Genomic DNA, 16,206 nt, shown 5'->3' with positions numbered 1-16,206 from the left:
CCCTCTCCCCTTCCTTCTCTCTCTCTCTTTCTTTCTTCTCACTTTTGGAAGTTGTCCAAAATGTATAAAGTTCTGTTTGTTTTTTCATATTATTTTCCTGTGCTATTCAAATTGGATAATAATCTCTGCTGGTATATCAAGTGTACTGACTCTTACATAATCTCCAGTGTGCTCTAAGCCCATAGGGAGAATTTCTTATTTCAGATTTTTTTTTTTTATTATTTTAGGTTTTTCCACTTGGTCCTTTTCCTAATAGTTTCTGTGTCTCTGCTGAGATTTTCAACCTTTTTACTCATAAACATATTTTACTTTACGTCACTGAAGATAATTATAAAGTCGCTTTAAAATCTTTGTCTACTAATTTCAACATAAGATCATCACAGCATCAGTTTCCTTTGACATCTTTTTCTAGTGTATGGGTTCTGTTTCCTTTTTTTTTTTTTAAATGCTGAGTCATTTTGGAATGGATCCTGAGCATTGTGACTGGTATGTTGTGCCTCTGAATTCGGTTAGGTTGCGGCAAAGATACTGAATTTTGTATTTTCCTAGGCCAGTATCATGGATGAACTCAAACTGCAAATGCTTTCTTTTTTCCAGTGGGTTAAGATTTCAGGTTTGTTTATTTAGACTTCACGAGGGAGCTTGGAGCCTGCCCTGTGCATGTGTGGTTTAGGAGTCAGCAGAGATTTGGGCAGACTTTATACTGAGGGTTTAGGGCTTTTTCTCTTTGGCTGCCTCTTTTCTGGAATTTCATCTCCCTCACTTTAAAGCTGCTGTACTTGTTCAAGCTCTGTCCTCTGATCGTTCATGGCAGTAGAACTGTGGGTGTCTGATTTAAGATTTTTACCCTAAATGGCATAAGCTGGGGTCCACCTTCAGGCCAAAAGCCATAGAAATGAGAAATTCATTTGGTACCGTTCCTTATTCCTAATGCCCACCTCCCCTTTAATACCTGCCTGTTTTCAGTTGCTTCCCAGAACCCTTAGATTGTTTTCATGTTTTTTTCCTGCGGTTACAGTTACATGCAGGAGGGTTAATCCAGTCGGAGCTGCTTGACCATGATTGAAAGTGAAACTGAGTATTTGTTCTTAATTATGCATTATTGCATGCCAGATGTACACCTTTTCTTCATGTGACACAGCAATGTTTTGTATTCATGCAGGGAAATATCTCACAGATTCACATTTGTGCAACATTCTAAAGAGCTTGTGTGAGAGAGCTTATTTAAACAGTGTGAATTACCAGTGAATGTTATGGTTAGTTCAGTGCAGCCAAAACATAATTCGTGGCTGTTCCCCTTCTCTTTTGTCCCAATTCTCAGTCACAAATTCAGACCTCTTTTTAGAGAACGTGTAATTTCCTTACCTTTTGACAATGCCTTTTAGACTTCACTAGGGAGCTTGGAGGCTGCCCTGTGCATGCATGGTTCAGGAGTCAGCAGAGGTTGACGCCTGGTGAGTAGGCATCAATGGCCGAAACACCGAAGAACCTCCTGTGAAGATTTTATTGTGTTTACTCACTAAATATTTAGTGCTTATCTATTAAGTCATGCACAACATGACGATGCTTCAGTCAACACACCGCATATACCAGAGTGGTTCCATAAGATTATAATAGCATATTTTTACCGTACTTTTTCTACATTTAGATACACAAATGCTTACCATTGTGTTACAGTTGCCTACCGTATTCAGCACTGTAGCATGTACAGGGCTGTAGCCTAGGGGCAGAAGGCCATCCCATATGGCCTAGGTGTGTTGTAGGTTACACCATCAAGGCTTGTATATGAGTACATTCCATGATGTTTGACAATGACACAGTCACCTAACATGCATTTCTCAGAAGAGATCCCTGTCATTAAGCGACCACAAACTGTAGTTTGTGGTAAGTATTATGCCAACAGCTAGCGTTGCAAAGATAGCTAAGATAAAGTCCCTGTCTTCAAGTTGCTTACAGTTTAGTAGAAGAGACATAAATAAGCAGGCGATTTACATTTTCATGTGATGTGGGTTGTGTTTCAGAGGTGATAGAAGTATTTCAGAGGTTGCCTGACCCAGATTTTAAGAGTAAAGGACCTGTTACAGAGGCTGCAGTTAGGATTGGGTTAAAATTAATTGGGCGGTAGTTGATATTGTGATGCTTTAGGATGACTTTAGTATGAATATTTAGGGCCTCAGTGTTTTCATCTTAAAATGAGGGGATTGGACTAGATCTGTAAGATTATTTTCAGTGTGACTATTTTGTCATTTATTTAAAGACACATTGAAGAGATGCTCAAAAAACATACTTATTTTTTCTTTTTAGGGAATAGAGTATTTCAGATCATTTAAAGTCCTGTTTGAGAGTTTACCAGGCTAACAGGAAGTACTCCTTGTGATTTCTTTACCTGTTCCTGTTCTGATGTTTAGCTGCCCAGTACACACCTGCAAGGGAAGCCTTGGATATCCAATTGGGGTTCTGAAAGGGGTGTGTGTGTGTGTGTGTGTGTGTGTGTGTGTGTGTGTGGTGTGTGTGTGTGTGTGTGGTGTGTGTGGTTGTGTGTGTGTGTGTGTGTGTGGGGTGTGTGTGGTGTGTGTGTGTGTGTGTGTGTGTGTAGAACCTCATCTGCCCCCCTTGCTATTCTTTTACCCCTTTTTGGAGCCAGAGCTTCTGGGCATAGTAGCTCCGGATAAATATGGGTTCTTTTCCCCAGTAGCTTCCTTGCCGAACACAGAAATTGCTGCCTGCCCCGTGCCTCAAATTGAACTTCTACCTCTTCCTCCCCAGCTTTTAAAGCCCCTGTCTTTCCTTCTCACCACAAATTCATCCCCCAACCCAAACGCTCCCTGCCACTGGGTCTCTCCAGCATTCATCTGATGTGGTGTTAAGAGAGTGGCTGGGGCTGTCAGTGCTAGAACCTGGACAGAGTGGGGGAGGGGTCTTGGTTACATCATCTTTACAGAAATATAATACGAATTTATCTATAAAAATAATAGATACTTGTTAGAAGCTTTAGTATTATATTTTTATATATTTCTGGTTTAATAGACCTTAATGTTACTGCGTAGTTACCTACCTACATTATAGAGTGTTTGTGTGTATGTGTGTGTATCTATTGAAACAGGTCCCAAGTTTTTTCCAGTTTATATGTAGGCTGCATTTTTCTTTTTTTCTTTTCTTTTTTTGATTTTTGAGCCAGGGTGTCTCTCTGTCACCCAGGGGAGTGCAGTGGTGCAATCACAGCTCACTTCACCCTCAGCCTTCCACCTCAGCCTCCCAAGTAGCTGGGATCACAGGCATGTGCTACCATACCTGGGTAATTTTAAAATTTTTTTTGTAGAGATGGAGTCTCTCTGTGTTACTCAGGCTAGTCTTGAACTCCTGGCCTCAAGTGATCTGCCCATCTTGGCCTCCCAAATTGTTGGAATTATAGATGTGAGCCACTGTGCCCAGCCTTCCCTATATAGGCTTTTATAACAAAATTAGCTTGTAAGTTGGAAATTGCCTTTATGTCATTTCTCCCCAGTTTACATACTTATTCAACTTTTGCTCATGTTCTTGAATATTTCTCATGAGAAATAGTGATTAATGGCTGCCACACTGCTGATGTTGGACAGTGCCTATAAAAGCAGCTGAAGAAGGGAGAAAGTAGATTGTTTCACTAGGCTCTTAGTGAAGTTCCGATAGTTAGAATAGATGCAACTTGTCCAGAAACACTACTAATGCAAGGTATTTTTGTTCCCCTCTCATGCCTTTTAAAAAGGCTCCCAGTGTTTCACTAATGAGAGCTCTTTTATTGTAATTTATAGGTGAATCCTCTCCAGGTATAACAGATCTTCAAATAATGTATCATAGCTATAGATATTTGTGAATAACATCACCTGTGCATAGACCTACAATCAGTAGGATGAGTGCTTATGAAGTTATTTTTGAATGAGAAAAATGTATCACCGAAAAGAAAATACAAGTTCCAATTTCTGGGGATTACTTTTTAAAGTAATGCAAATCATCCATATCATGTGTTAACAAACGCTTCAGAATTCCAGCAAGGAAAGCAGGTGTATTAATTAAACATTTAATGTCTTTTATAGCTAAAGTACTCATTTTGGCAGGTCTATTATGATACAATAGTGGTATATTAATTTGTTATATACCTTGGGCCCCTTGGTACATTTTATATAGGCACAAGATTAACAGCTTGAGCTTCAATTATTACTGTGTAGTTTTGTAAAAATGAAATATAATTATCGTGTCTAGTTTTATGTCAAGAAGAATTCACTGGTATGGCACAGCTTAGCATACAATGTAGCTAAATAATGTATGCCATATATCCATTAGTTTTGTTAGAAATAAATCCTCTTTTATACTCCTGCTTTTCCACTATGTGCACACCTACATATACACAAAGCGTGAAGCCAGTATTTAATAGAAATTAAATAAACCAGAATCTCCACCTGTGATTGACTACTTTCTCATGTTGTTTCAGAGAAGTGAAAATTACAGCACCAGATTACTATCTCTGGGAGATCTAAACATGCAATAGTGTTGGCAATTCTTTACAGCAAACATCTATTTTCGCTTATTTTGAACCCTATAAGCCAACACAAAGTGGTGGAAATAACCACAGTTGTTAAGGCAATTAAGATACCATAATCACTGTCTACATCAGCTGCCCCAGAAAGTTTCAAGTTCTCCACTCTGTTTCTTAAGCACCTGGAAGGAACAATAGAGGAAAGAATATAGAGATCTGATAGTAGCACGCGACCTGTTGCTAAGAAAGGTCTGTGGAGTCTCTTAGCTTCAGAGACCTTGGTGTTCATGTATACCCTCGTGTGGTCATTCCAGCCATACCAGAAATACCAAATGTGACTTACTCTAACAACCTTCAGAAAATTCTCTCTGTTCTTTCATTGACACTTTGAGGAAGATAGTAAATGGTAGAGTGATTTCATAACATTTAAAATTTGATAAAAGATCCGTGTGGAAAGGATCTAGGGTGCTTCAACTTTGCTGTCACCATATGGACTTCAAGTTGCATATTTCCAGTGAAATGAAATTGATGTCTTGAACCCAGAAACTTTATTGTCTTGTTTAAGATCACTGGATAGTACATTTTCTGAAAGCAAATTGTTTTTCAAATAAAGATTTGTTTCAAGTTTAGTGCATTTGTCAGAAAAATACGTTGTTTGCAGTTAATGACACTATAGCTATTCATTGAGTTGATCCATAAAAGTAGCTGAGATTTACAGAAATATTTATGACTATCCTTTCTAAATGGGAATTTACATTCTGTTGATACAGAAATGTTTTGAGAGATGTGGTTAGAGAAAAAGAAGAGATGAAGATTCTGGTTTAAAGCTGAAATAGGAAATTAATGTATTAATGTGCTAGGGCTGCTATAACAAAATACCACAGACTGGGTGGTTTAAACAACAGGAATTCGTTTTCTCACATTTCTGGCTAAAGTCCAAGATCAAGGTACAGGCAGGGTTAGTTTCTTCTGAGGTGTCTTTCCTTGGCTTGCAGAAGGCCGTCTTCTCCCTGTGTCTTCATGTGGTTTTTCCTTAGTGTGTCTACTTGTGTGTTCAAATTTCCTCTTCTTGTAAAGATAACAGATTAAGACACACCCTTATATCTCACTTTAATGCAGTTACTTTTTTAAAGGCCTTATCTCCAGATAGAGTCACATTTTGAGGTACTTGGGGTTAGGGCTTAAACATACTAATTTTGGAGGGACACATTTCAACCTATAATAATATAATATTTGAAATTCGTTCAGCTATTATTTAAAGTAAATATGAGGGGACTTCAAAAAGTTCATGGAAAATGGTATTAAAAGATAAAAACAGAAAATATAAACTTTATTTCTCAACATAAGCTCCATCAAGTTCAAGATACTTTTGTAAGCCATGATACCAGCTAGTTAGTTCATCCCTAAAGAGCTGAACGTCCTGGTAATTTACCTATATGTCAGTGCAGTCTTTAAGTGAAGAAAAACTAGTTCTCTTTAAAAGCTTTTTTAAGTTTAGGGGAAAAATAAGTCAGAAGGAGCCAAATCAGGACTGTAAGGTGGATGCCTAATGGTTTCCCATGAAAGCTCACGAAAGTACCCCTGTTTAATGAGAGGAATTAAGCAGGAGCATTATGCTGGTGGAGGAGGACTCTCTGGTGAAGCTTTCCGGGAAGTTTTTCTGCTAAAGCTTTGGCTAACTTTCTCCAGGTGTTATCATTCTCTGGCCCTCCAGAAAGTCAATAAGCAAAATGCCTTGAGCACCCAAAAGACTATTGCCATGACCTTTGCCCTTGACCTGTCCAATATTGCTTTGACTGGACCATTGCCACTTCTTCATACCCATTGCTTTATCTTGAGGATTATACTGATAGAACCATGTTTCAACTCCCGTTACAATTCTTCAAAGACATGCTTCAGGATCTTTATTTCACTTGTTTAAAATTTCCATTGAAAGTTCTGCTCTTGTCTACGGCCGATCTGGATGCAACGGTTTTGGCCCCCATCGAGTGGAAAGTTTGCTCAACTTAAATTTTTCAGTCAGAATTCTGTAAGCGGAACCAGATGAGATGTCTATGGTATTGGCTATTGTTTCTGCTGTTAATCACTGGTCGTCTTGAATTAGGGCACAAACAAGATTAATTTTTCCCTTGCAAATTGATGTGGATGGTCTGTCGCTGCGGGCTTCATCTTCCACATTGTCTTGTCCCTTTTTAAAATAAGTTACCCATTTTTAGACTGCTGATTTATTTGGGACATACTTCCCATAACTTTTCATAAAGCATCAGTGATTTAATCATTCTTCCACCCAAGGTTCACCACGAATTTAATGTTTGTTCTTGCTTTGATTTTAGAATTCATGTTGCTCTTACAGGGGCTCTTTCCAAACTGACGTCTTATCCTTCTTAGTGCCTCAAACTTGATCCTGTACAGACATGTTACAACAAGTTAGTGTGAGTTAATTTTGGTGCAGAAATTTTTTGAAATCTGTGCATGGTTTTTTCATAATACACATTTTCCATAAACTTTATGAAGACTACTCAGGAATATTATATATTCTAGAAATTTGTAATGAAATCTAAAGTTGGGGCATCCTGATGATTTTTACGGGACTGCTTCTGTTCAAGTACTGTGGCAATTTTTTTTTTTTTTCTTTTTTTTTGTTGGAGTCTTGCTCTGTCACCCAGGCTGGGGTGCAATGGCACAATCTCAGCTCACTGCAACCTCTGCCTCCCAGGTTCCAGCGATTCTCCTGCCTCAGCCTCCCAAGTAGCTGGGACTACAGGCATGTGCCACTACACCCAACTAATCTTTATATTTTTAATAGAGATGGGGTTTCACCATGTTGGCCAGTCTGGTCTCAAACTCCTGATCTGCCTGCCTCAGACTCCCAAAGTGCTGGGATTACAGGCGTGAGCCACCATGCCCAACCGTACTGAGGCAGTCTTTTACAAGCCCTACCCCACAACGTTCCCCATATACATAATGTAGGGTCTTTGCTTCCTCTACAAATGTTTATATTACACTGAGTTGTCTTCACCTTCAGGGACAGGGGGAGTGGAAGGGAGAATAATGCTTCCCAGAATGAATATCTTGATTAATTTGTAGAGAAACAATCAAAAGCAAAAGTAGTTTTCATTCAAAGCCTTCACATTGTAAATGCTACAGTAGAAAGACCTTGAGATCAAGAGACCTAGGTTTTTGCCACTCCACTTCTTATTTGTATAATTTTTGGCAAGCCATTTAACCAGTGTCAGCTTTAATTTCCTAATCTCTAAAAAGATATGCTACGTGCTCACTGACATCTTACTCCACTCTAAGATTTAATGATTGATTCATTTATTCTGCAAATATTGTTGAATGCTACTATGTGGCAAAGACTGTTTTAAGGGTTGGGAATACCACATTAGTGCAACACAAAGTTCCAGATGAGACAAGTGGGAAACAAATAGCAAGATGGTAAATTTAATCTTAATTATATCAATAATCACATTAAATGTAAATGTTCTAAACACCACAATTGAAAGACAGAGATTAGACTTGGTAAAAAGCAAGAACTACCTATATGCTGCTTATAAGAAATCAATTTTAAATGTGAGATATAAGTAGATTAGAAGTAATAGAACAGAAAATTATATACTATGCTCACCCTAATCAAAAGAAAACTAGAGTGCTATATTAAATCATACGAAGTAGATTTCAGAGCAAGTAATATTGCTGGAGAAAAGGAGGATTATTTCATAATAATTAAGGGAGTCATTTCATCAAGAAGTATTAACCATCTTAGTTATGCATCTAATAACAAAACTTCAAAATATATGGAGCAAAAACTAATATAACTATAAGGAAAAATAGAAAAATTTACAATTACTATTAGACGTTTCAATACCCATCTTCAAATAATTGATACAGCAATTGGAGAGAAATTGGTAAGATTATAGACAGCTTGGGCAATACTATCAATCAGCTTGATCTAATTGACATTTATGAAACATGCTACCCAATAACATAAGAACACTTATTTTTCTCAAGGTCACAGATCATTTACCACAGTCTACCATATGTTGAGCAAAACAACTCCATGAATTTTAAAGGATTTAGCTACTGTAAAACATATTCTCTTTGAAGGAAATGAAATTAAAAAGACACAGAAAGATATATGGAAAATCCCCAAGTTCTTGGAAACTAAATACTAAATAATCCATGGATCAAAGAAGAAATCAAAGGGAAATTAGAAAGTATTTTGAATGGACTGAAAATGAAAACACAACATGTTTAGCTGTGATATACAGCTAAAGCAATACTTTATAGTAGTAAATAAAATTTATAGTACTAAAAGATATTTTTAAATATTAGAAAAGAAGAAAAGTGTAAGATTAATGACCTTAGTGTCTATGTTAAGAAACTAGGACTGGGCACAGTAGCTCACAACTATACTCAGTACTTTTGAAGGCCAAGGTAGAGGAGTTCTAGACTAGTCTGGACAACATAGTGAGATCCCATCTCTGAATAATAAAATATTAGCTGGGCATACTGGTGCGCACCTGTGGTCATAGCTACTCAGGAGGCTGAGGCAGGAGGATTGCTTGAGGCCAGGAATTTGAAGCTTCAGTGAACTATGATCACACCAGTATACTCCAGCCTGGGTGACAGAGTCAGATTTTGTCTCTAAGAAAGACAAAAAAGGAATTATAAAAACAAGAACAAATTAAATGCAGTGTAAACAGAACAAAGGAAATAAAGATTGGGATAGCAATCGATGAAACAGAAACAAAAAATCATAGAGAAAATTGATGAAAGAAAAACTGGGCTTTTGAGAAGATCATTAAAATGGATGTATTTCTCACCTGACTGAATAGAAAAGTGAGAAGACAAATAATAAACGTTGACACTGCTACAGATTATAGTGGTATTAAGTGGATAATATAGAAACATTATGTATAACTTTATGCCAATAAATTCAACTCTTTGGCTAAAATGGACACATATCTTGAAAGATACAAATTACCAAGAAGAAATAGATGTCATGGATAGCCTTGTACCTACTAAAGAAATTATAATTGTGGTTAAGATCCTTCTGACAAAGACACCAGACCCACCTACATATTTTCACCAATGAAGTCTACCAAACAAAAGGAATATTATCAATTCTATACAAATTATTCCAGAAAATTGAAGATGATAGAATATTTCTCAGTTCATTCTGTGAGGCAGGTACTAACTTGACATCAGTATGCAAAGAGATTTTTCTTTTTTTTTTTTGAGACAGAGTCTGTCTCAGACTGTCTCAGACTCTGTCGCCCAGACTGGAGTGCAGTGGCACCATCTCAGCTCATGGCAAGCTCCGCCTCCCGGGTTCACGCCATTTTCCTGAGTAGCTGGGACTACAGGCGCCCGCCACCATACCTGCCCGGCTAATTTTTTGTATTTTTAGTAGAGACGGAGATTTCACCGTGTTAGCCAGGATGGTCTTGATCTCCTGACCTCGTGATCTGCCTGCCTCGGCCTAAGTGCTGGGATTACAGGCCTGAGCCACCACGCCTGGCCTGCAAAGAGATTTTTAAAAGAATGCTATAGACCAATATTCTTAATGAACATATATGCTGAAATGTTTAATTTAATTTTAGCAAATTAAATCTAACAATAGATACAAAGAACCACTACCAGTGTGGTCTATTCTAGGAATATAAGATTGATTTAACATTCAAAACCAATCACTATAGTTCACCTATTAACAGAATAGGAAGGAAATGATTATATCAAATGATGCAAAAAAAAAATCAAGAAAAATTCATCCTTTTAAAAATTTATTTAAACAAAAAATGAAGCGCTCTGAGTGAATTAGGAATTAGAATTGTTTTTTAACATAAAGGAAAACAATTGGACAGTTTCTGGAAAAGTCAAATGTATACCTACCGTATGGCCCAGCCATTCCACTCCTTAGTATTTGTCCTAAATTAAATCATGTCTACACAAAGACTTGGACGTAAAAGTTAATAGCAGTTTTGTTTGTAAGTGCCCCAAACTGGAAACAGCCCCGATGTTCATTGACAGATGAGTGGGTCAATTGTGATACATCTGTGTACTGAAATATGACCCAGCAAAGTGGGCAAACTATTGATACCTGCGGTGACATGGGTGAATATCAAAGTAATCATGCTAAATGAACGAGACAGACAAAGGGTACATACTATATGATTCATTTGCATAAAATTCTTAAACATGCAAGCAAGTCAGTTATGGCAGAAAGTATGCCAGTCATGGCCTGCAGGGGATGGGAGGATGGAAGCACACATGGGCACAAGAAGACGTTTAAAGTGGTAGATGTTTTCACCATGTTGATTTTGGTGACAGTTTCATGGGTATATACATATGTCAAAACATATCAGCTGCCTGTTTTTCTTTTTTCTTTTTTTTTTTTTTTTTGAGAGGGTTTTACTCTTTTGCCCAGGCTAGGTTGAAGTGCAATGGCATAATCTTGGCTCACTGCAACCTCTGCCTCCTGGGCTGAAGTGATCCTTCCACCTCAGCCTCCCAAATAGCTGGGACTACAGGCACACACTGCCACACCCAGCCCAAGTTGTATATTCTTAACGTGGGCTGTTTAGTGTATGTTAATTACTCATCAATAAACTTTTTTTAAAGTCCTTGCCCTCGTGGAACTTACATTTTATTGATGATGACATTGACAGTAACAAACAAATCTACGTATATCATATGTGGTATACGTGCCTGTGTATCAGATGTTGCAAAGTCTCGAAGAAAAAGCAATGTGAAGATAGAAAGTGAGGGGGAGGATAGCTGTTTAATATAAGAAGGTGGTCAGGAAAGTCCTCAGTACATGTGGCATTTGAAACAGAGACTATTTTAAGCTCTCCTGTAATCTTTTGAAAACTGTTAAGATAGGTTTCAGTTTGTTAAAGTTACAGATGATCATTCTCTCATCTAAAAGGACAAGTTTCCCCTAACTTGAAGGCAAATTTAAATTTCTGACATCACAAAGAACCAGATGAAAAGGGGGGAGCAGAGGTAAGCAAAACCTACTCCTAGTGCCCAAGAGAAGCCGATTCCAGCCACAGGAATTTCTTGTGGTTAACTTTTGATTGGAAGGATAAAGACCTATTTTGTGAACATCTGTAGAATAGTAAATCAGAAAAACCCAACCAGAATTCCAGTCTTCCAGTTTCCTGTCAGATAGGGGCAATTACCCCTGGGTTTTCTTAAAAAAAAAAAAAAAAAAATCGTTCCAGCCTCTGTCGCCTCTGGTGTTCCCCGTGCATGTGCATGTGATATGTGATGCTGGTGAAGACAGTGCACTTAGCCCGAGAGTCAGAGGGAGGGTTTCTAGCAGTGGAGTGACCTGCTTGCTCATGTCCAGGGAGCCAGCAGAGCAGCTAGAAAGAAACTTGGTCTGGCACCATGGCAGGCTCTGCTTACCACTAGCAGAGGAGTTTGTTTCAGGTCAGGGATTAGTAGCCATTACCAGCTGATCAGTGGAATGTAGAGTTGGTTCATCCTCAAAGCTTGACAGTCTTGAAGACCTTAGAATAGCTGTGTGCTGGGGGCAAACAAAGAATTTTAAAAAGAAGAGATTAAGAATGCTTTGTAGCATGCACCATAAACTGAAATGCGGTCCTTTATTTTGAAAACCTGCTTTTAATTCTGCTCATCCCACGATTCTTAAAAATATAGTTCTGTCTAGAGAATAGTTTAAAGATTTCGCCTTATTATTTAACATAAATTTGGTGACAGAAAGAGTGGGAAAATGCACTGATCTCAAGCCAATTGTGTATTTGTTTCTGTAAAATTTGTATAAAACATGCTGATTTCTGTCATTCTGTTTGCCATGTTCCTATCCCCATGAGAACCGTATTCTAAAGCAGCATCCCCTGTTCTGAATGATGCTCTGCAGAGCACATACTCTGACCCTAATGCTCTGGCTCTGGGCATCCTGTGCTAGAAGGAACCTGTGGGTTCCACCTATCCCTGGAGGCTAGAGCCCCGAGACGCAGAAGCCTCATGTTAGTTTCTTCTCCCTCCCAACCAGCAGAGGTTCACAGGGCTCCGGCTCCTGAGACCTCCGGTTCCCCAAGACTTTCTTCCACCCCCCGCATCCCCCACCCCCATGCCTGCCACAGGTGCAACTTGAATGAGATGATTCCTGCCCGGTCGATCCCAGAGGAGCTACTCTTAATCTCTTCTGGGCTGTGGTCCCCTTTGAGGATCTGATGAAAGCTGTGGGCAAAAATTTGCGTGTAACTGCAGGGGCTGCCAAGAAACCCTTTTCCAGAGCAGGGCGGGCATCGATGCCCACTTCCTATCAGCAAATTCTTAGCAAAGTCCAAAGTTGTAGTTCTTTACAAAGGGAAAGGCAGCACTCTCGTCCGTACCCTGGTGGTAGCTGTGTTATTAAGTTGTATCTTTGTTAATACCTTCTTCAGCTAGTACTAGAAAGAGGCTGCCCGGAGAGGAGCCCACGTCCTGGCACGCTGCTCCCTGTCAATATGGTTTTGCATGTATGTTTGTTGTTGGGGGAAAAAACCGGGACAGATTTTTCAATATCCCTCTCCCGTCCTATTCTGTGGTTTTCCTTTGTTGTTTTTCGTGATCCATTAGATTTTATACAGAACCACCAATTACCCACCGGTTTGTTTAGACTATTGACTGGGAAGCCAAATACCATGTCCCCCTTACACAGCAACTCAGCATTGTAGACTTTTGTTCTGTTCATTTAACTACATGCTCTCTGCATTTTTCCCAGAAAGGAATTTTCCTGAATTGAAATCAGTTAATAAAACTCTTTTTCTTTCTTTTTACAGCTTGTACCTCCTTTTAAACCTCAAGTAACATCTGAGACAGATACTAGATATTTTGATGAAGAATTTACAGCTCAGACTATTACAATAACACCACCTGAAAAATGTAAGTAAATTTAGAAGGCAATTGATAAATTTCTAATATAATTTCTTCTAATGTAATTGAAGAAAACAGTCTTCTAAAAACTCATCTGATATTTTCAAGATCATATTCCACAGTGACTTACTCCATTCTATTTAAGAATATTGAATATTGAATTGAATTTAAGAACATTGAGTTCCCAGTGGAAATATCAAAAGACAGGTAATATCAAAGGACTGCAAGAAATGCTTTTCTGGGTAGGATAAATTATATAGAGAGAAATTGTAGATGAAATTACAGACTAGCCCTTCCTTACTGTTCTCCAATAGATTCTTTTGACACCAACTGAAAGGACTGTGAAATAGAGACTCCCCTCTTTCCTAGACTTCGTTCATTCCCACATCACCTTCAGAATTTTGCCAATTCTGGCCTCCTACGTACTTAATAGTTTTAAAATTCACTTAGAGTCACTCCTTTTTACTTAGCTCTCTCTTAAATAGCATTATCTGTGAGGACATAATTTAGTTTGCTGGTTCTTTTGAATACATATAAATTACATATTTATGAAAACTATGTGTTCATGTACCACTTCAAGTCAATTCATATACATTAGTATGTCTCACACTTAGAGAAATTCCATAAATCAGTGGAGCTGTAATGAGGGAAAAGGTGATCAGACATAATTGATAAACATTTTCATGCTGACAGAGGTCTGTGTGTATCATCACTAACTTAGGAATGCGAATACGATTGCGTTTCGGGGCAATATTTGGAGGGCTGCAAGGATGCTTCAAGTCACACATTTTTTGGTTCACATCATAGTTTTTCTCTCCTTTTCTTTTCGATTCCTTTCCTATATGTCTTCTCTTCTCATTCCTTTTTCGGAGGCAGATTCATCAATAGTGCTGATGTGGACTCAGTGTCCGGGAGAGGGGAGGTTGGAGGCTAATGCTGTGCCCAACATGGTCACAGGTGACAGATTCTCCTGTCAAGAGGCAAACAAGGGGTCATGTGGGCCAAGAGGTCTTAATATGGGGACCATGGTCTGGCGACAAGGGGACTGTGAACACCCTGAAAGTGAAGATATAATTGTGTGTGTGTGCTTTTCTTTCTTTAGATTCACATAAAGTTAAGGTGCTCCAGGTCCTGAAGTTGGATCAGCCATAGTCAGGGAGCAGGGCTTACCAACTTGACCGATGTCCAGTCTAAGTTGTGAAATATCAGTACATTGAAGTGAGCTACTCATGGTCTATCCTGTGGTGAGGCAGAGTTTCCACTCAGTCCTGTGCCATTGCTAGAATTTTAGAATCACTAAGAGTCACTGACAGACAGTGTTGGAAAGCCTGTGGAGTCATGGGCAAGTAGCTCAGGGCTGAGTAGAAATAATGGGCATAGGCCTTGGCCTCTGTCCCCAGCATGGACTGTGGCATTAGAATTGTCCAAAATGCTGGGTAACACCAGTGAGTTTTTGGATCCGCCCATGGGCAGTTCCTGCCATAGAGCCTTTGCTAGGCCCTTTCATTTGGATATAATCCTAACTGTAATCAGACCACACCATTCCTCTGCTTAAAACCTTCCAGTGCCATTCCATTGCACTCTAAATCCAATTTGCTCACACTGGTTTGCACAGCACTGACTGATCTGGGCTCTGTCCACCTCTCTGACCTCTTCCTGCTCCATCTTCCCCCACTGTCCCTGGGTTCCAGCCACACCTTGAACACGCCACAGGTCACCATGCCTCAGGCTCTGGGTACGGTATTTATGGTGTCCATGCCTGCAATGCTCTTCTTCCCTGATCTTACATGGACGGCTCCTCCTTGTCCTTCAGCTCTAAGCTTGCATGTCATTCCATCAGAGAACCTGCTTTGACCTCCTAGTCTGAAGAACGTCAGTCTGACAGCGCTCCCTCCCACCCTTCATTCTCTACACTGGCACCTTTACTTGCTGGTATTTTTCTGTTTGTTTGCTTAGTGTCTCTTTCTACCACTAATGTGCAGTGGGTTGGAGAGGAAGGATCTAGTTTGTCTCATTCGTTGTTAGCCCAAGCTCCTGGTTAGATGCCTGGCACAGTGTGCATATTCAATAATACTTGTTAGGTGCATAAATAAACAGAATATGGTGAGGGCCTAAGAACTTCAGAGCTGGGAGGACACCCAGGTTTGCCTCTCCTCTGAATATCCAAAGCAGACATTGGGAAGGTCCTGACAGGTCTCTGTCCTCAGTCTCAGCCTCTTTGAGAAAGTTTCGATTCTTAAATAGAGCATTTGGCATTTGCATACTCTTTAGAGCAAGTAAATACGTTATTTTGGAAGTCGTAGAAATAGGAAGGCTCTAACATATCAGGAGTAGATATTTTACTTCAGAAAGCTAAAAGTGAAATCCCAATTTGGGACCCAGAGTGAGGCTGAAAAAGCCCAGGGCTCAGACCTGGGGAACCCGTCTTATGTCCTGCCTCTGCCCCGTACAGCTCTGGGCGATGGCCGGTCACTTTGTCCTCTGCAGAAGCGGGGAGCAGGGCTGATCCTCTCTCGGTGGCCTGTTTTTGGCCTCCTGTGTGCCTGAGAAATTTAGGAGAGGCACTGAGAGCTCTGCAAATTTGAATCACCCTATTTTCAATTCTGCTCAAGCACCAGATTGGTTAGTCCATAGTATTATTGTGTGCTGTGGTCCAGTCCATTTTGGGGGACGATAGGCCCGACCCGGCGAGCGCCTGGCTGCAGGAGCGGCGTAGTGGAGGGCTGGCGTAGTGGAGGGCTGGCGTAGTGGAGGGCTGGCGTAGTGGAGGGCTGGCGTAGTGGAGGGCTGGCGTAGTGGAGGGC

General features: G+C 39.7%; 1 protein-coding gene across 2 annotated transcripts in view; it reads left to right on the top strand.

The window, feature by feature from the left end:
- Window positions 1-16,206, top strand: part of AKT3 (v-akt murine thymoma viral oncogene homolog 3) — a 363,232-nt gene that overhangs the window by 337,129 nt on the left and 9,897 nt on the right. For both annotated transcript variants that reach the window (XM_011981159.1, XM_011981158.1), the window contains exon 13: window positions 13,309-13,411. In XM_011981159.1, the coding sequence (XP_011836549.1) occupies window positions 13,309-13,411 (103 nt within the window). The remainder of the gene's footprint in view (window positions 1-13,308; window positions 13,412-16,206) is intronic.

This window comes from Mandrillus leucophaeus, unplaced genomic scaffold (genome assembly GCF_000951045.1).
Source record: "Mandrillus leucophaeus isolate KB7577 unplaced genomic scaffold, Mleu.le_1.0 Scaffold220, whole genome shotgun sequence".
Classification (NCBI taxonomy): Eukaryota; Metazoa; Chordata; class Mammalia; order Primates; family Cercopithecidae; genus Mandrillus; species Mandrillus leucophaeus.
Note: the sequence above shows the minus strand (reverse complement) of the source record. Positions and strands in the feature narration are given on the sequence as shown.